The sequence below is a fragment of the Pecten maximus genome, chromosome 1 (genome assembly GCF_902652985.1).
Source record: "Pecten maximus chromosome 1, xPecMax1.1, whole genome shotgun sequence".
Taxonomy (NCBI): Eukaryota; Metazoa; Mollusca; class Bivalvia; order Pectinida; family Pectinidae; genus Pecten; species Pecten maximus.
In genome coordinates this window covers 49,028,516-49,052,239 of record NC_047015.1, presented here as the reverse complement: position 1 = coordinate 49,052,239, position 23,724 = coordinate 49,028,516, and the positions used below count along the sequence as shown (strand labels likewise).

At 41.2% G+C, this 23,724-nt stretch overlaps 1 protein-coding gene across 1 annotated transcript; it reads right to left on the bottom strand.

The window, feature by feature from the left end:
- Window positions 1–9,579: 9,579 nt before the first annotated feature.
- Window positions 9,580–17,603, bottom strand: LOC117336614 (fascin-like). The gene is made up of 4 exons (XM_033897229.1): window positions 16,593–17,603; window positions 11,907–12,066; window positions 11,407–11,699; window positions 9,580–10,456 (listed from the first exon to the last, which is right to left on the bottom strand). Exons 1-4 carry the CDS (start codon window positions 17,455–17,457, stop codon window positions 10,251–10,253), a joined length of 1,524 nt encoding a protein of 507 aa, XP_033753120.1. The 5' UTR covers window positions 17,458–17,603; the 3' UTR covers window positions 9,580–10,250.
- Between the last annotated feature and the right edge of the window lie 6,121 nt (window positions 17,604–23,724).

Sequence of the window (23,724 nt, the reverse complement as noted above, 5' to 3'; positions counted from 1 at the left end):
AAACCAAATAACGTCATAACGGACACCAAATAACGTCATAACGGACACCAAATAACCTCATAACACACCAAATAACACATAACGGACACCAAATAACCCATAACGGACACCAAATAACACAACGGACACCAAATAACGTCATAACGGACACCAAATAACGTCATAACGGACATCAAATAACGTCATATCGGACACCAAATAACACAACGGACACCAAATAACCAATAACGGACACCAAATAACCAATAACGGACACCAAATAACCAATAACGGAAACCAAATAACGTCATAACGGACACCAAATAACGTCATAACGGACACCAAATAACCTCATAACACACCAAATAACCCATAACGGACACCAAATAACCCATAACGGACACCAAATAACCCATATCGGACACCAAATAACGTCACAACGGACACCAAATAACCCATGACGGACACCAAATAACGTCATAACGGACACCAAATAACCCATAACGGACACCAAATAACGTCATAACGGATACCAAATAACCCATATCGGACACCAAATAACGTCACAACGGACACCAAATAACCCATGACGGACACCAAATAACGTCATAACGGACACCAAATAACCCATAACGGACACCAAATAACGTCATAACGGATACCAAATAACCCATAACGGACACCAAATAACGTCATAACGGACACCAAATAACACAACGGACACCAAATAACATGACGGTTACCAAATAACCAATAATGGACACCAAATAACCTCATAACGGACACCAAATAACCTCATAACGGACACCAATTAACCTCATAACGGACACCAAATAACGTCATAACGGACACCAAATAACGTCATAACGGACACCAAATAACGTCATAACGGACACCAAATAACCATAACGGACACTAAATATCCTGAAACAACGGACTCAACAAATAACTTTACAGAACGAGCTTTCATTGACATACACTACGTAGTGTGTTGTGTATTAACTCTGCAAGTGCATTGCACTTTGATCTGTGGCATTTCGATGTAGACACATTTAGACAGCACATAGGCATCTTTGGGTCTATAGAGCTACAATTACAATGTGACCCCGTACACACTTCGTCTGTGACATCTCTCTGTGGGTGTGCTTGGGAGGTGTGCCGCCGCCTTGTGCTGTAGAACCAGTGCTGTGTAAGGCAGCACTAATATTAGGTAAGGTCTATCGATTCCCGTTTTCTCAGGCACGGGCTAGTGTTTATTGATCTTAACGTCTTTACGCTAAACAAGCTGGGTAATCTGTTCGCTGAAAACAGCTCGGCAATTCAAAACACAGTGTTAGATCTTAGATCAGCTGCAGAGTATTGGATAATCATTGAGATTTGTTTACATGGAGTAATTCAGTGTTCGCGTAAGATGTTGAAACTTTGACCTTTAGTCTAATGTCTGTTTGTATCAATATAAAGGGACAAAAGAAATCATCGTCAGGAAAGCTTCCATCCTGGCGATATTAAATCTTTATTATTTGATCAGTAAGTATAACAAAGTTTATCTACATTGCATGTATTAATTCAGTACGTGCCGATAAATGCAATACATATAATGGAGTAACATTTAATTAAGATTATTGGGAGACGGCCATTTTTGGTATTGGAAACGCACCAGACTCTCTTGTGTGTTTGGAGGGTACCCTCTAGATCTGAATGCTTTATGGTCCAAAGTGTTTCGATAAGGCAGTGTAGAAGTAATGAGCTAGCTGGTACTAACCCCTCACTTATTCTTGTACTAACTCCTCACTGATTCTTGTACTAGCCCGTCATTAATGCTTGTACTAACCCGTCACTAATTCCTGTACTAACCTCTCACTAAGTCTTGTACTAACCTCTAACTTATTCTTGTACTAACTCCTCGCTAATTCTTGTACTAACTCGTACCTAATTATTGTACTAACCCCTCATTAATTCTTGTACTAACCCGTACCTAATTATTGTACTAACCCCTCACTAATTCTTGTACTAACCCCTCACTAGTCCTTGTACTAACCTCTCACTAATTCTTGTACTATCCCGTCACTAATTATTGTACTAACCCGTCACTAATTCTTGTACTAACCTCTCACTAATTCTTGTACTAACCTCTCACTAATTATTGTACTAACCCCTCACAAATTCTTGAACTAACCCCTCACTAATTCTTGTACTAACCTCTCACTGATTCTTGTACTAACCCCTCACCAATTCTTGTACTAACCCGTCACTAATTATTGTACTAACCCCTCACTAATTCTTGTTCTAACCCGTCACTAATTCTTGTACTAACCCGTCACTAATTATTGTACTAACCCCTCACTAATTATTGTACTAACCCCTCACTAATTCTTGTACTAACCCCTCACTAATTCTTGTACTAACCCGCCACTAATTCTTGTACTAACCCCTCACTAATTCTTGTACTAACCCGTCACTAATTCATGTACTAACCCCTTACTAATTCTTGTACTAACCCGTCACTAATCCTTGTACTAACCCGTCACTAATTATTGTACTAACCCGTCACTAATTCTTGTACTAACCCGTCACTAATTCTTGTACTAACCCGTCACTAATTATTGTACTAACCCGTCACTAATTCTTGTACTAACCCGTCACTAATTATTGTACTAACCCGTCACTAATTATTGTACTGTAACCCTGGTAAATACTAGCCGCAATATACCGCTCGGCTAGGGAGATCTTCTCTTTAGCTCGATCGGTTGAGCGTAAGACTAGTAAGCCAGAGGTCCCGGGTTCGATCCCTAGCGGAGGCAGTGATTTAAATTTAATTAATCATGCGCTCTGTTACATTGGCGCCCATGTAGGGACTCGGGAATGATACTCATCGCTGCTTGCAAAAGCATCGCTGTTACCCCGGGAAACTCGAGGACGAGTTCTTTCCTGGAGGGGGAGTATGTAACCCTGGTAAATACTAGCCGCAATATACCGCTCGGCTAGGGAGATCTTCTCTTTAGCTCGATCGGTTGAGCGTAAGACTAGTAAGCCAGAGGTCCCGGGTTCGATCCCTAGCGGAGGCAGTGATTTAAATTTAATTAATCATGCGCTCTGTTACAGTACTAACCCGTCACTGATTCTTGTACTAACCCGTCACTAAGTCTTGTACTAACCCGTCACTGATTCTTGTACTAACCTCTCACTAATTCTTGTACTAACCCGTCACTAATTATTGTACTAACCCCTCACTGATTCTTGTACTAACCCGTCACTAAGTCTTGTACTAACCCGTCACTTATTCTTGTACTAACCCGTCACTAATTCTTGTACTAACCCGTCACTAATTCTTGTACTAACCTCTCACTAATTCTTGTACTAACCCGTCACTAATTATTGTACTAACCCCTCACTGATTCTTGTACTAACCCGTCACTAATTCTTGTACTAACCCCTCACTGATTCTTGTACTAACCCGTCACTAATTATTGTACTAACCCCTCACTGATTCTTGTACTAACCCGTCACTAAGTCTTGTACTAACCCGTCACTTATTCTTGTACTAACCCGTCACTAAGTCTTGTACTAACCCGTCACTAATTCTTGTACTAACCTCTCACTAATTCTTTTACTTACCCCTCACTGATTCTTGTACTTACCCCTCACTGATTCTTGTACTAACCCCTCACTAATTCTTGTTACCCCGTTCTGTCTATCTAAGAGTTTTGACTGCAGAATTCAGAATGAGGTATAAATCGTTTTGCAAATTAGAGTTATCTTTAAACACAAACAGCGATTGGATTGAAAGTCATGTTTGCGAGATTTTGAAAACGTCGTCTTCCTTTATCAAACAAAGAATACTTAACCTGGGTAAATACTATTTAGTAGGGGCCTTCTAAATCTGTTTACTGCCCAACACTGATGTAAAGTCTATTTGGTAGGGGGCTTCTTAATCTCTGTTTTGTGCCTAACTGATGTAAAGTCTATTTGGTAGGGGCCTTCTAAATTGCTATTTTATGCCTAACTGATGTAAAGTCTATTTGGTAGGGGGCTTCTTAATCTCTGTTTTGTGCCTAACTGATGTAAAGTCTGTTTGGTAGGGGCCTTCTAAATTGCTATTTTATGCCTAACTGATGTAAAGTCTATTTGGTAGGGGGCTTCTTAATCTCTGTTTTGTGCCTAACTGATGTAAAGTCTGTTTGGTAGGGGCATTCTAAATCTGTTTTATGCCTAACTGATGTGAAGACCGTTTGATATTGACCTTCTAAATCCCTGTTTTATGCCTAACTGGTGTAAAGACTGTTTGGTATCCCTGTTTTATGCCTGACTGATGTAAAGTCTATTTGGTAGGGACCTTCTAAATCCCTGTTTTATGCCTAACTGGTGTAAAAGACTGTTTGGTATAGGCCTTCATAATCTGTTTTATGCCTAACTGATGTAAAGATCTGTATATGCTTTATAAATGATACAGCAGCAATGATCAGTTCAGACAAACGCTCAATACAAAACTCGTGTTTTATCAAGTCTTCATTACAACCGACCTTTTTATGGCCAGGTCTTGTCGTAAAACCAATCACTCCCGTATACAAATTATTGTATCTATATTTATATCGTAAGATTTATTGTTTCTATTTCAACTTCTGACGCGAGGATGATGAAGCAAAGCAATATTATCTTTATATTTTTGTATTGTGATTTCCGGTTCATAATGGCACCAGGGGCATCATTCTCTGGAATCATCTGATATTACCGGTGTCATGGGAGATTATTCCACAGATAAATAAATATTCCTCAGTTATAACTAATACGATTTGTTATACCTTGTAGAAGCTTTGTTGGGGACTAATGTAAGAAGTTTCCATTTTGACAGTGAAGCAGGTGTATATGATTAGTATTGGGGAAGATCTGCTAATTGGCAGGTGGGCAGCATCAGATGTGGTCACGTGATACCGAGATATGTGGTCACGTGCTACGAGATACGTGCTCTATCACATTTCGGCGTTGCATACACGTTCTCTAATCAGCATTGTCTGCGGAAAATACCATCATCACATTGCCATAAAATTTGAATGAACCAACAAACCACATATCTTGTATAATATTATACAGCACGTTATCAATATACAAATGAAAAACAAGCGTCCCCATCGCTGTCTCAGCAACCATATATCGTTACAAGCCTTTGAAAATCCCCAAGCTCAGCATCAGTACCAATGTTCTCTTCTAGACTTGACGCAGTATACGTTTCCAATATCGTCAGACAAATTACCTTTCTAAACCACACGTAGGGCCTTATCAACCCTGTCCACATGCCATCTTCTTCAGACGGTCAGACATATCGCAGGGCGCAGTGAATATAGTTCCCCGGTCGGACGTTAAAAGGCCGATGGGGTCGTATGCCCAACCGCGTGGGTTTACCCGCTCGTTTCCTTCTGGGCCCAAGAAGAGTAACATGATAATTGTAAATCAGACCCGGACTCTGACGTCACTTTCTGAGGTATGTTTACCCAAGGTTCCTTTGTCTTGTGTGAGTTCCGGTTTATCTGTCATGAGCCATAAACAATAAGCGATTCACCGCAAGGACCTCAGATACAGGTGCGTCATTCCGGCCCCGATTCGTAAAAAGGCAACGCCCCGATTATTTATCGCCTTCATTTACGTATTGTATTGCGGATATCCACGCTTTCTAAAAACAAATTCCAAGTAACCATGGTAACATCCGTATAGCATTCGATTAGAATTTCCACCTAGAGCATTTTTATCCAATCTATCACAGGCCACAGAGCGACGTTTTGAGAGATTCCAAAATTATCACACTCTTTTTCATATATATATTTGATCATGGAAGAAATACATTTTACAAACTTTCATTTTCTAATGTATTGCCTACATCATCTATGTGTTTGCGTATGTGGCGGCTGGTGATGGATGACGTCATCAGACGCCATGATCTATCTCTCCGATCACTTATCTCTCTGATCACTGGTCGCGGCTCATTGGTAACGTAATATGGACGACTCGGAAACAATCCTTTCAATGAAGATAAATTACAAACAGAATGATGCCACACTATACGCCCTATAACGCTATAAACCTTCACCGGAGGTCGAGTGCTGTGGGATGGTATTGTACCCGACAACAATGGCGAGATGACCTTGACCTTTGCCATCAGATACAACAAATAACATGACTTTGTACCATGCAAGTATTGCATGATTCATCGTTGTATGCCTCAACACTGTAAGCCTTATTCTGTTTTGAAAATCATAATTTAATATTAGAAAAATCAATTTAACAACATCTGCAGATATCGACAAACATTAGTCAAAATGGGCATTATTTCACATTTTGAAGAACATCACAATCTGGTTTGTTGTTTAAGGCTTCATTTTTTAATCAAAAAATGAAAGCATATTCAAGTCTCATGCAACCTGCTAGATTTCTATCAGATGGGAGTAACACAGTAAAATCGGACGTGCCAGGTTTTCTATTTTGATATTTTGTGAGAACCAGGGTAAGGACTTAAAGTCATGTTTAGTATCCGGAGCGGAATCGGATCTACTTAAAATGTGTTTAGGGACCAAGGACACTTCCGGAAGAGCGGAAGACCCCTCAAGATGTTGGATGATTGTAACATTTGTAAACCTATTGTGATGCGGTGGCCTCGTGTAAGCACGTCCATCCGGCTTGCAACCCCTGATGATGGATAGTCCGACAAAGCAAATATATATCATACACACAGCTTGATTATATACAACACTCTTAATTATCATAACATTAAAATATACCGCGTTTCCTTAGCCATATTTCCATGGACGTGTGTGCATCGGCTTCATAGGTCCAGATGCACAAAACATGCAGATACCAATTTCAATTTGCAGACGACAGCTCTTCGGAGCGGAGGCTGGACTTGGCACTCAAGATAAGTGCGCCATATTTTATCAATTGACAAAATGGCCTCTTAGATACAAGGAGGTCACTTGAGAATATTGAAAGTAGCCATTCTCTAATCGCTTATGTGGGTCAATAACCCCTCTCGCGGTGCTCAGTGGAAGGGACGATCTGCTCTTGCTACTCGCTGGACTACTTCAGTGATAAACTTGCACAACAAGTCTGTCCGTTGTCCACTTCAGTGAGGTATAACCGGTCTGTCTGCCATCCACTTATGTCATTAATAACCTGTCTGTCCGACGTACACGTGTATTTACATTTGCTCCGCATTGTCCCATTGACACAATGCTAGGAGGCAGTTGCCATCATACGCCTATAACACCCAGTGCCTCAGCCTATAATGCCCAGTGGGTCATGTGACATTAAAAAAGGCGGGATTTTTTTTTTATGTTGGTTTAGTTTTTTTTTCAAAGTTGACGAAAATGATCAGACAATGTAAATATAAGTATTGAACAGTGGTTTTAATGTTGTTATAGTCGATATGGCAGCAAGATGTATGGTGGACAAATGTAGCATGGAAACCTTACGGGTTCCCATGCCATTTGCCCACCATACATCTTGCAGCCATATCGACTATAACAACATTAAAACCACTGTTCATTGCTTAAGTGTCATTAACAACATGTCTGTCCGATACACACGTGTGCCAGGTAGTCTGTCCGTCGTCCTCTTTTTATACATGTATAACCGCTCTCAACATAAAAACACTGACCGGAAAATATTTTATTTTTGTTACGAGTAATATATAACTAACAATTCTTAGAAGTAAAGATTGTAGCCAATATCGTGTTGGACAAGGTTGCGATATAACTATACATGTACGTCACGAAACTTCCGCAATATGTGACATGTTATCAGATTTTAAATTTATAACAGTTGATTTAATTACAGATAAGAACTTTTATCTAAACATTTGATAAAAAAAAGTGTTGGTGTATTTTTAAAATCTTACGATACAACAGTAGTTAATCAAGTTAATCAAGACATTTGATAAATTGTACAAGGTGCCAAATCCATAACCACACCCTAACGTTAATGTATGATGGCTTTACTATTATTTAGTTCCCTTCCCCGTTAAGCCTCCTACATTAAGTATCGTCTTATCGCCCACTGTGTGATAGGTATGCAGGTGTCGATACGTCTATCAATATATCGGTGGTCACGTCTCAATACTTCTATCAAAATCTGAACGTGGGGTGACAGTTATCTGTCGGTCAGCTGTCGGACACAAACGGTTAAATACCTACATGTATATATATACTGGTCATTGTGACATATATTGTCCCCCAGAGCAGGAATTTCTAAGACCAATTATATTATTTGGTCATTGTTGTCTACGTTCCGGAATTTCCCGGTGGCTACCGATTTGATTTTATCGTCGGTCTTTACAGTTTCTCCAGTCCTTTTTTTTTTTTTTTTGCGCAAGACAGTTAAATCTCATTTTCTATGACAGATTGAGCTTCATGTCTTGATTTTTTTTATCTTATGTAAACAAGAGGTGCAGTCTGTCGTACATTTAACAACAATTATCTACTTCTTCATAAATATTCTTAACATTTACGCAGATTTCTCGTGTTTTTGTGTTCAGTTACGCAGAATATCATCAAAAGTGCGACTCATTATTGCGTTATACATGTAGGTTAGGTCGATATGAAAACAATAAATTTAGTACAGGAAGTCTTGAGTAAAAACGTTTATTCTTCCCGAGACATCAGTATATGTTGAAACAGGCAACATTTTAAAAACTCGAGACAAAATAGCATCCAAGTTTGAGATTTTCGGGTTGACACCTGCCTACAATTAAACATACGTACGTACAATGTACATATACATACATACTGTTGGTATAGATATTCATTTTGATATTGAATCTGTATATACATGCATGTATATCGGTTTGAATCTGTATATATATATATATATATCGGTTTGAATCTGTATATACCTGTATATGTTTATCGGTTTTTGTTTTGTTAAAAATAGGCCTGAATCGTGAATTCTTTGTCCATATTTGCTGAATATACAGATCATTGGAAATGCCAGTTTGTCCCCACAAAACCAGCATGATGATGATATATGTGGAAGAAAGGACAGATTCCATCTCTCAAACTGGCGCCTTCCGCCTTCCCATATCTTATTCATGTATTGACACCAGACGATAGACGAAGCGTCAGTTTGCGTGAGTTAGCATTGTCGGCTAAAATATCGATCGCCCTCGAACCAACACCAGTCTGTGTACGCGTACAGAATGAACGGTTTCAATCATCAAAATTTTTGTAAAGACGTATTCTCAGCAAAAATACAGAACATGTCTTGCAGAAAATCCGATCGATATAATCCTGAGAATTTCGTCAAGCTCACATAAAAGGTCTGAATTGGGGTCCTTTCAATTGATCCCATGTCATGCAATCATAAATCCACAAAAAAAAAACTGTCATGGGGTCCAGTGTCCCCCTCGCTTAATTAAATATTGACGGAAATGCGTTTCAGCCAAAAGCTGATCATTTATTAGACGTTTTGTCATCTTAAAATTATTTGCTCTTTTTGAACTTAAATTGAGTTTTTTTTATTTAACACGGAATGAAAGGCGAATCCCCATCCCGCACCCATCCTTGGTTTTCCTCGACTCTATGCCTCGTTGTTCAGTTGATATAATAACTTAAAACATAATTATATTTATTCATTGTAACTTTATTTTTCGACGATTTTTATTACAAAAAAAATTTGTATTTGATTATAAAGCGCGTCATCTTATTCACCAGTAATATATATTATACTAGAAAGCCGCATTCATCCATTTTCCACCCGTTCCTCACACACTAGTCCATCTGTCTAGCGTACATAATATGTCGGCGATTAGTGTACTGCAAAATAATCCGCCAATCCTTCCTTTCTACTGTGAAAGCGGGTTAATCCCCATGTAAGGATCGACCTCACGTGACATATAACTTGTATTTATACACGGTTATATACTTGTAGTAGTTTTGGTTCTCTTTTTTGGCATTATGAAAGGAAACATTTGCCTAAACCGGAAGTCGTGATCCCATACCAGCATTATACCAGGAAGTCCTGCAAAACACACAGGGCCGGACTTATGTAATATCAACATCCTGATTGGTCCACAACACGAATTTCGTGCGTCATCATTGGTCATTGGTCATTTTGAGAAAAGTTAAATATATCACCTCCTGTTGGTCCGTTATAATAAGCGGAATGTTAACATAACAATCCTTATTCGTATATCAGAGGTTATACCACAGAACAATACGTAATTGTTCCACGTAATTCCTTTGTGGACATTAATTAAAATACGGTCCTTGAAGATAGCCTTGGTTTTTAACTTAGAACTCCCAATATGTATCCGGTCCTAGCTCCTCCCCAACAACCCGGAAGTTGCCGTTCTGTTCTCCTCGAAGATAACCTCCATTGGGTCCCTTGATGGTGATGAACGTCTGCTTATGGAATTCTATGATAAAGGGAGTAGGCTCGTCACCGTCTGCGATAATGTGACAGTCCTCAGATATACTCCAGTATTTACCGTTAGAATCTGAAATGTGACAGGGAAAAGACATTAAATTCCTAAAAATTAAAACAGCGCCCATCTTCGGTCTACTTTGATCAAGAATAAGCACAACCGAATGGTCCATTCACAAGATATTAACATATTTTTTGGCATAGCCGTATATTCTTTTGGCTCCGGATATGACGCGACAGGTGGCGTTACTGGTCAAGATGAAGTTATGTGATTGGTCAATGTAGCGGTAAATACAAAACGCAGATATGCAGTTAAAAACGAAACAAAAGTTAAGATTGAATGCAAGATGAATATAAGTGGATGTATCTTTTCAAATGACACATTGATGAAATTTTATTACATTTTTACCAGTGAAATATCAAAAATATTCATTCTATAAAAGTGATATTTTTCACTAGTGAAAAATATCACTTTTGCTGATTCAACCAATCAAATTAATGCTTAGAAAATACCAAAATAATTGACCAATCAGAAAGCCTGACATATATGTCAGCACCTGGACAGGGGGAACTCCTTTTTTTGTATGCAAACTTTCGTGGTTAGGCCTAGTTAGCATGCGGGGTAGGTTTTTCGTTGATAAAAAATGTAATAAACAGAATATCTAACAGTGTTTCCAGTAATACCAAATATATTTCACTCGTGTGGCTAATATTTTGATATTTTTCACTCGTGCTGCGCACTCGTGAAAAAATATCAAAATATTAGCCCCACTCGTAAAATATATTTGGTATTACTGAAGACACTGTTAGATATCCTCTATATATTCCCGATTCAAATGCAGTCTTATTATCACAAAAAAATGATTCAAACTGATATGATTTTGTTATCCGTGCTGATACGCATTAGCTCCTTTATTTGTTTCACCAACAGTTTTACATTATAACTTTTTTTTTATAGATATTTCTTGTTTTTATTAAAACGTATTGATAGTTCTACACGAGGACAGGTTGGCAAGTGCTTACCTTTCATATAATATGTTCCATCGCTGTTTCCTTCCAATAATATAACACTATATTTGGCTTTGTTACAAACATATTCGAACGAGGGCTTGATCCCCACGAAGCCGTGTGGACCCCTTAGGATGAGGTTCGGCCTGTTGGTGAGTTTGACTTTATATCTTTCTTTCTCCCCCAATGTGTCAGCGGTCGCCACCAAGGCCCCGGTTGACTTGTGGGACACGTATTTGCCATTCTGGGCTACAATGCCTACTGTTCCATCGCCTTGCCATTGTAAGTCAAATAGCGAGACATCTTTGCTGCAAACAAAAACAACCTGAATCAGTCAATGTCGATAATTTAAACTCAAGCATATCAAATTCGCCGTTATGTATTGCTATGATTTGGAAAGGATTCAAATTGTCATCTGAAAACGATCGAGAGGACACGTCAACCTTGACACTGCCATTGCAGAAGTGTTCAAGATTGAGCATCACGAAGCCTCTAAGCCAATCCTGTTGACTTACATTTCTTTGCTGTTAGCTTGGATGCCTGATCCCGGATTGACCATTACCCAGTATTTGCCGCCATTCGTCTGGATCGCCCACTTGGAGTGTTGGGGGAGGTACTGAACCTGGAATGTTTCTGTTGACGACTCTTCCATCTGGTTTGCGGATATATCCACACCTGTAACATTAAAAAAATGACAGATTTAAAATACCCAACCAACTGACAGGAAATTAGTCGTTCAGTTACCCAACATATTATACGCGTAAAGGACAAATATGGTATTTGTTCCGGACGTCCATGCAATATATGGACAGACAAAAAATGCGGTGGACGTTAATGTGGTTCTTGACCAGATACAGTGTTATGTTTAGTTGATGATGAGAACTAGACGGTGCCTCCTCCATTCCCAAAATTTCAATGCGGTTGCATGGTGTGTGGGTGGTTGGAAGGGGAGGTGGAGTGGGGAGGGGGTTACTAATGATATTGTACGATATCCGCCCTTTACTGTTCTAGGACAGACAGATTGCGTGGGAAATGTAGTTATTGAGTTACGTCTTTATTGCATACCTCATTCTCAAGGCGTGTCACATAGCCCTTGTGTGGCCTTAGTTGTGCCCAGATGGGACACGCACGTGTGTGTCTAGGGAGCCATAAAATTGAAAGTACTTGTACGGACAGACCCGGATGTCAGACGGTGTTAAGTCAGATTCATGCTACATGATCAACACTGCACGAGTATGCCCAGTAATATTTACACGAAACGCGAACATTACCCGGGACTAATATAATCTTATACCTGGGAATTTAAGCTTACACAGGGTGTTTATGCTGAAACTGGGTATTCATACTTACACCGAGACTTTGAGGCCGAGTTTCCTTTTGCCCAACACCAGACGTTAGACAATTGTAAAGACAGATGTCTGGTGAAATGGCCGTCAAATATCAAATGTCTGTGGTTGGGATCAAAGAAAACTTTGGTTACTGGATTTTTTGCTTAGACCCGGAAGTTAATTGTTTCCGGTTTGTGTTGGAATTTGTTGAAATGCTTCGCTACTAAACCTAATTACTTAATTTACAGTCCTGTCAAAGTAAGACGATGAGCTATGATATCAATGCCAGGGATTATCATTTTTCGATGTATTTTTTATTTGTTTTGGGTACATGCACAAATTGAACCTTCGCTGCAATATTGACACTAAATGCTTGAAGCTGAGGGGCGCCAAACATATTAATTTCCAATTAACCAACATTGATATTTCAGCAAGGCCAGACAAAAACATCAACTTTTCGCCGTAACCTGTTGTGACCAAGACTAAATTCAGCATCTGCTTCCTTTTAGATCGATACACTACCACGCCCCCTGCCCTTCCGTACACACGATGTGTTTGGCATACACTCGTCATGAAACGAAACGACTGGTCGTAGTCGCTCCATATTATTGACAAGCACGCACACACAAGTGTTATGTCTACAGATACCATGTCATATCAGCATATAGGACGTAATTACGTGCAATAACGGGACATAGATTAACGTTTTGTAAAGGAATTCAATACCTTGTACAGGGGCAAATTCCCCAAGCATGTTTTGGCACTTAATAAATAACAAGAAATCACTGTTTGAAACCACTGATATGACAATCAACTGATATGACAATCAACGGATATGACAATCAAGTTGAATTGAATTTCCATATAATCATTTTGATGCAAAATGAATTAAGTATGTATAGTTTCTTTTTCTTTTTATATCAACCACTTTTTATTTTTCAGCGCGTTCAAGGATTTTTGGTGTGTATCACAGGGACCTGATAATATGTTAAAGAGTCCAGGTAATTTAGACCTACCCTCATCACAGGGACCTGAGAATCTGTTATAGTCTAGGTAATTTAGACATGTCCTCAATACAGAGACCTGAGAATCTGTTACAGTCCAGGTAATTTAGACCTACCCTCATCACAGGGACCTGAGAATCTGTTACAGTCTAGGTAATTTAGACATGCCCTCATCACAGGTACCTGAGAATCTGTTACAGTCTAGGTAATTTAGACATGCCCTCAATACAGAGACCTGAGAATCTGTTACAGTCCAGGTAATTTAGACCTACCCTCAATACAGAGAGCTGAGAATCTGTTACAGTTTCAGTGTATTTTGGACCTATCCTAGTGTGTGTATATTCTCAGGTCCCTGTGGTGTGCAAGATGCGTCACCAATTAGATCCATTTGCCAATACGAGTATAATTTCAGTTACAAAACTATACATAACAAATGAATTAACATATTTCATTATGTTTTTTTTAAGACGTTTTTCCTCGGGGTAGGACATGACTGTCGTGTACCCCACCGACGGCAGGTCAAGTAAGAGGATATTAAGGACAGCTCATCACCAACCAACACCACCGTCATCTCCGAACAAATGGTGCATGCAGCACTTGACAGCACCACTCCATAGGACTGTCAACAGTGTGGGCAGTTTTAACACGAGCGTCGTCAACTTGCGACACGTGTATGCAACTGCATAGGACTGGTACGATGTATCCAGTATTTGTATAAGCATATCAGTGCACCATTGGCAGCAACACTCCAGACGAAGGACACGAGTAAAAAGAGTCTGGACATGTTTAGAGGGTGAGGTGAGGGATGGTGTGTGAAAATAGTCACTCAACTGAAGATTAACTTACCAACATGTTGTCTATAGTACCTACGTCACTGTGTCTATGTATCACAGGCGAAACTGTCCCCACCAATGGTATTTGTGTCACTGTTAGGACGGACGTAACTGTCCCCGTCAATGGTACTAGTGTCACTTGTCAGGACGGACGAAACTGTCCTCGTCAATGGTACTAGTGTCACTTGTCAGGACGGACGAAACTGTCCTCGTCAATGGTACTAGTGTCACTTGTCAGGACGGACGAAACTGTCCTCGTCAATAGTACAAGTGTCACTGTTAGGACGGACGAAACTGTCCTCGTCAATGGTACCAGTGTCACTTGTCAGGACGGACGAAACTGCCCTCGTCAATGGTACTAGTGTCACTGTTAGGACGGACGAAACTGCCCCGTCAATGGTACCAGTGTCACAGTATATCACTGTTAGGACGGACGAAACTGTCCCCGTCAATGGTACAAGTGTCACTTGTCAGGACGGACGAAACTGTCCTCGTCAATGGTTCAAGTGTCACTTGTCAGGACGGACGAAACTGTCCTCGTCAATGGGTACTAGTGTCACTGTTAGGACGGACGAAACTGCCCCGTCAACGGTACTATTGTCATTGTTAGGACGGACGAAACTGTCCCCATCAATGGTACTAGTGTCACTGATAGGAAGACGAAACTGTCCCGTCAATAGTTCTCGTGTCAATGTGAACCACTGTTAGGACGGACGAAACTGTCCCGTCAATGGTTCTCGTGTCAATGTGAACCACTGTTAGGACGGACGAAACTGTCCCCATCAATGGTACTAGTGTCACTGATAGGACGACGAAACTGTCCCGTCAATAGTTCTCGTGTCAATGTGAACCACTGTTAGGACGGACGAAACTGTCCCGTCAATGGTTCTCGTGTCAATGTGAACCACTGTTAGGACGGACGAAACGGTCCCCATCAATGGTACTAGTGTCACTGATAGGACGGACGAATCTGTCCCCGTCAATGGTTCTAGTGTCAATGTGAACCACTGTAAGGGCGGACGAATCTGTCCCCGTCAATGGTTCTAGTGTCAATGTGAACCACTGATAGGACGGACGAATCTGTCCCCGTCAATGGTTCTAGTGTCAATGTGAACCACTGATAGGACGGACGAATCTGTCCCCATCAATGGTTCTCGTGTCAATGTGAACCACTGTAAGGGCGGACGAAACTGTCCCCATCAATGGTACTATTGTCATTGTTAGGACGGACGAAACTGTCCCCATCAATGGTACAAGTGTCACTGATAGGACGGACGAATCTGTCCCCGTCAATGGTTCTAGTGTCAATGTGTATCACTGTTAGGACGGACGAAACTGTCCTCGTCAATGGTACTAGTGTCACTGTTAGGACGGACGAAACTGTCCTCGTCAATGGTACTAGTGTCACTGTTAAGACGGACGAAACTGTCCCCGTCAATGGTACTAGTGTCAATGTTAGGACGGACGAAACTGTCCCCGTCAATGGTACTAGTGTCAATGTGAACCACTGTTAGGACGGACGAAACTGTCCCCATCAATGGTACTATTGTCATTGTTAGGACGGACGAAACTGCCCCCATCAATGGTACTATTGTCATTGTTAGGACGGACGAAACTGCCCCCATCAATGGTACTATTGTCATTGTTAGGACGGACGAAACTGTCCCCATCAATGGTACTAGTGTCACTGTTAGGACGGACGAAACTGTCCCGTCAAAGGTACTAGTGTCAATGTGTATCACTGTTAGGACGGACGAAACTGTCCTCGTCAATAACTGTCAATGGTACTAGTGTCACTTTATATCTTGTACACTGAATATCATGTCACCAGAATAATTTCTACCTACAAGTAAATGATACCGGATATCTGATGATCGACAAAAACACTAAAGTATGGAGAACTATTCGTGTACGTGTGCTCGTTCCATATATCTTCTATAATGGGGTATTATTGGGGTAATCGTAGTTTACAATACATGCAGTAGTTTTAACAAATATATTTAGCTAGATAATAGCGTAGTGTATTTAATGTGTACCTTGTTTGACGGATATCATCTTGCCTGCATCTGATATAAACACAACTTGTGGATGACAATCCTCAATGACAAATAGCTCATCCTTCGTGACAGCCGTATTCCGTGCTTTCATGGTCCTCGAATGACCGGCAGTCTTAAGGTAGCGCTGTTGGCAGTCCTTGAACGCCAAACGAACTCTTTCCTTTCCAGAATGGATTTCAAGTGTGAATTTTGACTCATCTGTACATTCTTCGGACAATGTCCCGTCGTTATTTAGATATTTGTCGTCACTAGTTTTCAGGGCATATTTTCCTTCATGGAATTCCAAAACAATAAGAGACGGTGCACCCCAGGGAATGGTTTCTGAAAACTGCAATTCGTCATTGCAGAGCTGAACGTACCGACTGTCATGTTGGATATTCACTTGAGGGTGGATCGATAGTTGGACGGTCCAGTACTCCAAGTGTGTTGGTTTCCCCTCATTAAAACACTTCACTTCGTCCTTCTTCTCGGGGTCAGTGCCGAGAAGTCCGTTGGACTTAACATTACGAAACGCCCAAAGACCGGAATACTCCCCATCGCCATACTCAACGACAAACTTGCACTCATCCTCCTTTTCCTTCAGAGTGACATTACCGTGTCTGTCTTTGAATATGTAGGTATCATCTGTTGTTTGTGGACTTTTGAGATAAATCACCCCTTCATTAACTGTATCATGTTCGATGGTCCAGATTTGTTTTTTCTTCAAATTTGAACCGGTGATATTCAATTTACCGAAACTCTCTGCGGTAAGATATTTCGTATGGCAATTCAATAATCCAACTTTCCATGACATTTCCGAAACAGTTCCCTTACTGTGCCCGTTAATTCCATTTGTCTGCGACATCGTGGAACAGAAGTATAAAATCCAGTACGCGAGACAGCAACAAAATACAAGCTACCGCATTCACTGCACAACCAGCACTGCCTATCGCTAGTGCCCACTTCCGTACGAACGACTTTCCGCGCAGCCTGTCTACTGCTGTCTGATATCAAGGCTTGTGCCGCGCCTCAATATTGTATAGTATTCAGGGACAACACTCTGCTGATTGGTCAATGGCTTGAAACGCTTCATCTATTTCACATGCATTTGTCTTTTGTTAGCTTGGGCTACAGTTCAGTCATGCGTTGAAAAAGTCCACCAAGTAAAAGCTCAATACACAAACGATTACTACTACTAGTAACAACAAAATGCCTCGTGTATATATCGGTCACAAAACATTACACTTCGGGTATAAATGTAGCAGAAAACCCGAAGGAAAAGAAATGATGACTGATAGCTATGGTTAGAGACGTATAGGATATTTATTTACCATGATATTGGGAAAATAAAGAACATAAACTTAATATTAAAATATTTCAAAAAAATAAATTAAAATGAAATAAGACAAAACATACATTGTATGTGTACGGGTACATTCAACATATGCCGATCTACAGACATCAATGTTAGTAATTCATAGCGGATATACCATCGCTGGTGTCATGAAAAGTCACCTCGAGTTTGTATCTAGTCCAAGTTTCCTCTGGCCGCAAAACGAAGTAAAATACAATATAGATGAAGACATTTTTGGAGGACATGTGTCCGGTGATCTGTCCCAAAAGGTCTAGCATTTGGTGTAGGGGTGACATGAAAATCGGGCTAGGTTTTTTTTTATCAAGCAGGTGTGTAGTTGGTTGACTAGGTTCAATATCTGCGCTTCAACTTGGTTTCATACAAGACCACAAGAGTTGTCCCCCTTTGACGTAATTCTGATTAGATTCACTATTGCGATGGGTCTCATTACGAATTCGTAGTTAGCAAACCCCTTGAGTAATTATATAACAGGAAATACTCTAATAAAATGTTATTTCAATAAAATAAAGTATGGAATTTGAACTGATCGAGGACATCTTCACAAACCGAAGGTGGTTTCACATATACTCGCTTCGTCTGTCAACACACCCGATATATATTGTCGTTAATTCGTCAAAATAGTAGAAGTGTTTGTAGTAAATGTCTGATAAAGAATATTTAGCACATGAATATCAAGTTATATCTATAACTGAAACTCATCTTGACTCAAACTATGGAAATTTAGATTTAAAAATAGAAGGGCTTTATGAACCTATACAACTTGATAGAAACAGCTAAAGTGGTGATGTGATGGTTTATGAATCTAATGAAAGTCACTACAATAGAAGACGAGATTTGGAATTTAAAAGTGGTGAAGTAATCTGGTTAGAATTAATCACTGAAAAAACGACTACTGTATTATTGAATACAATGTATCGCCCGCCGGGCATATCAAGCGCTCTTTTTTGGGACGAATTTCAAAATTGTATTGATAGGGGATTTTCTTCCTGTTCCAATATAGTGGTGGCCGAGTGGTTAAGGTGTACCGACACTTTATCACTAGCCCTCCACCACTGGGTTGCGAGTTCGAAACCTTAGTTGGGCAGTTGCAAGGTACTGACCGTAGGTTTTTCTCCGGGTACTCCGGCTTTCCCCCACCTCCAAAACCTGGCACGTCATTAAATGACCCTGGCTGTTAATAGGACGTTAAACAAAAACAAACCAAACAAACCAAACCAATATAGTAATACAAGGCGATATCAATGTTGATTTTCTTTCTGTAACTAATATTAAACTCCATGATATTGCCATGCTCTTTAACTTGACACGTATTACTACAAATACTAGTTCTCTGATTGACCTTGTTCTTGTTAGTGACAATGTTAAAGTAATCGAATCCTCTGTTTTGCCGGTTGCCAGTGAAATTAAGGGATCTCTCCGCCACTGATGCATGAAGCTTGTGAATCATTTACATCTAATTTCTTAAAATTTGCTAAAACTAGTATACCAATGGAAAAAGTGACTATTAGAAAAAGTGATAAACCTTGGTTTACATCCGAACTATGACTTGAAATTGGAAAAAAGAAATAGATTATACAATACATTACGAAAAATAAAAAATATTAATAATTAAAAAAAAAATTAAAGATCAAAGGAATAAAGTGAACAACATGAAAAAGCAAGCTAAGTTATCCTTCTTCGTTAATGTTAATGGTTTTGATAGATTTACTAGATGCCTCTGATTCAAAATCTTACTGGCGACTTATGCGCCGATTGATTGGGAAATCAACAAACTCAGAAACTTGTCCTACACTGTATAACCCTGACAATAATTCATTAGAACATGATGATGAAGGCAAAGCAAATGTTTTAAATAACTATTTCTGTTAATAGCAAATATCAGTGACGATCTAGATAACCCTAGTTTCCAATCTAGCTGTAATTCATCAATTTATGCAATAACAATTACCAGAACCAATATTCTTGATATTCTGAAAACTTTGAAATTGAACAAGGCAACAGGGGTTGATTTTATAAGCCATAACATGTTGAAATACACTGCAGAAACAGTTATTGAACCGCTTCATATATTGTTTAATCGTTCACTAATGGCATTGTCAATATTTAGCAAAAATCAAACGCCACGGAAAATCGAATACTAGATTATCTCCCCCTAGTTTGAAAATTAGAAACAGACATATCCTGGAGACCAAAATCATAAACCGGTTTTTAATTTATAATTCTAATATTCTGGAGACATGTTGCCAGTCTAAGACCCGAGTTTCCCGGAACTCTGCATCGAGTTTTGAATGGTGGCCCGTTAATATTATTCGATTCCAAAAAGAGGGGGAAACCCGGCCCGGTTCAATGGTATAGTGTCACTGGTCAGGACGGACGAAACTGTCCCCGTCAATGGTACTTGTGACACTTTAGGACGGACAAATGTCCCCGTCAATGGTACTAGTGTCAATGTGTATCACTGTTAAGACGAACAAAACTGTCCCCGTCAATGGTACTAGTGTCACTGTTAGACGGACGAAACTGTCCTCGTCAATGGTTACTAGTGTCACTGGCAGGACGGACGAAACTGTCCTCGTCAATGGTACTAGGTCACTTGTCAGGACGGACGAAACTGTCCCCGTCAATGGTACTAGTGTCACTGTGTATCACTGTTAGGACGGACGAAACTGTCCCCGTCAATGGTACTAGTGTCACTGGTCAGGACGGACGAAACTGCCCTCGTCAATTGTAATAGTGTCACTGTGTATCACTGTTAGGACGGGCGAAACTGTCCCCGTCAATTGTAATAGTGTCACTGTGTATCACTGTTAGGACGGACGAAACTGTCCCCGTCAATTGTAATAGTGTCACTGTGTATCACTGTTAGGACGGACGAAACTGTCCCCGTCAATGGTAGACGGACGAAACTGTCCTCGTCAATGGTACTAGTGTCACTGGTCAGGACGGACGAAACTGTCCCCGTCAATAGTAATAGTGTCACTGTGTATCACTGTTAGGACGGACGAAACTGTTCCCGTCAATGGTAGACGGACGAAACTGTCCCCGTCAATGGTACTAGTGTCACTGTTAGGACGGACGAAACTGTCCCCGTCAATGGTAGACGGACGAAACTGTCCTCGTCAATGGTACTAGTGTCACTGGTCAGGACGGACGAAACTGCCCTCGTCAATTGTAATAGTGTCACTGTGTATCACTGTTAGGACGGGCGAAACTGTCCCCGTCAATAGTACTAGTGTCACTGTTAGGACGGACGAAACTGTCCCCGTCAATGGTACTAGTGTCACTGTTAGGACGGACGAAACTGTCCCCGTCAATGGTACTAGTGTCACTTTTAGGACGGACGAAACTGTCCCCGTCAATGGTACTAGTGTCACTTTTAGGACGGACAAAACTGTCCCCGTCAATGGTACTTGTGACACTTTTAGGACGGACAAAACTGTCCCCGTCAATGGTACTAGTGTCACTGTTAGGACGGACGAAACTGTCCTCGTCAATGGTACTAGTGTCACTGGTCAGGACGGACGAAACTGTCCCCGTCAATGGTACTTGTGACACTTTTAGGACGGACAAAACTGTCCCCGTCAATGGTACTAGTGTCAATGTGTATCACTGTTAAGACGAACAAAACTGTCCCCGTCAATGGTACTAGTGTCACTGTTAGGACGGACGAAACTGTCCTCGTCAATGGTACTAGTGTCACTGGTCAGGACGGACGAAACTGTCCTCGTCAATGGTACTAGTGTCACTTGTCAGGACGGACGAAACTGTCCCCGTCAATGGTACTAGTGTCACTGTGTATCACTGTTAGGACGGACGAAACTGTCCCCGTCAATGGTACTAGTGTCACTGGTCAGGACGGACGAAACTGCCCTCGTCAATTGTAATAGTGTCACTGTGTATCACTGTTAGGACGGGCGAAACTGTCCCCGTCAATTGTAATAGTGTCACTGTGTATCACTGTTAGGACGGACGAAACTGTCCCCGTCAATTGTAATAGTGTCACTGTGTATCACTGTTAGGACGGACGAAACTGTCCCCGTCAATGGTAGACGGACGAAACTGTCCTCGTCAATGGTACTAGTGTCACTGGTCAGGACGGACGAAACTGTCCCCGTCAATAGTAATAGTGTCACTGTGTATCACTGTTAGGACGGCGAAACTGTTCCCGTCAATGGTAGACGGACGAAACTGTCCCCGTCAATGGTACTAGTGTCACTGTTAGGACGGACGAAACTGTCCCCGTCAATGGTAGACGGACGAAACTGTCCTCGTCAATGGTACTAGTGTCACTGGTCAGGACGGACGAAACTGCCCTCGTCAATTGTAATAGTGTCACTGTGTATCACTGTTAGGACGGGCGAAACTGTCCCCGTCAATTGTAATAGTGTCACTGTGTATCACTGTAAGGACGGACGAAACTGTCCCCGTCAATGGTAGACGGACGAAACTGTCCTCGTCAATGGTACTAGTGTCACTGGTCAGGACGGACGAAACTGTCCCCGTCAATAGTAATAGTGTCACTGTGTATCACTGTTAGGACGGACGAAACTGTTCCCGTCAATGGTAGACGGACGAAACTGTCCCCGTCAATGGTACTAGTGTCACTGTTAGGACGGACGAAACTGTCCCCGTCAATGGTACTAGTGTCAATGTTAGGACGGACGAAACTGTTCCCGTCAATGGTAGACGGACGAAACTGTCCCCGTCAATGGTACTAGTGTCAATGTGTATCACTGTTAGGACGAACGAAACTGTCCCCGCCAATGGCACTAGTGCCACTTTATATCACTGTTAGGACGAACGAAACTCCCCGTCAATGGTACTAGTGTCACTTTTAGGACGGACGAAACTGTCCTCGTCAATGGTACTAGTGTCACTGGTCAGGACGGACGAAACTGTCCCCGTCAATGGTACTAGTGTCACTTTTAGGACGGACGAAACTGTCCTCGTCAATGGTACTAGTGTCACTGGTCAGGACGGACGAAACTGTCCCCGTCAATGGTACTAGTGTCACTGTTAGGACGGACGAAACTGTCCTCGTCAATGGTACTAGTGTCACTGGTCAGGTCGGACGAAACTGTCCTCGTCAATGGTACTAGTGTCACTTGTCAGGACGGACGAAACTGTCCCCGTCAATGGTACTAGTGTCACTGTGTATCACTGTTAGGACGGACGACACTGTCCCCGTCAATGGTAGACGGACGCAACTGTCCCCGTCAATGATACTAGTGTCACTGTGTATCACTGTTAGGACGGACGAAACTGTCCCCGTCAATGGTAGACGGACGAAACTGTCCTCGTCAATGGTTCTAGTGTCACTGTGTATCACTGTTAGAACGGACGAAACTGTCCCCGTCAATGGTACTAGTGTCACTGTCAGGACGGACGAAACTGTCCTCGTCAATGGTTCTAGTGTCACTGTGTATCACTGTTAGAACGGACGAAACTGTCCCCGTCAATGGTACTAGTGTCACTGTCAGGACGGACGAAACTGTCCCCGTCAATGGTACTAGTGTCACTGTCAGGACGGACGAAACTGTCCCCGTCAATGGTACTAGTGTCACTGTGTATCACTGTTAGGACGGACGAAACGGTCCCCGTCAATGGTGCTAGTGCCACTGTTAGGACGGACGAAACTGTCCCCGTCAATGGTACTAGTGTCACTTTATATCTTGTACACTGAATATCATGTCACCAGAATAATTTCTACCTACAAGTAAATGATACCGGATATCTGATGATCGACAAAAACACTCA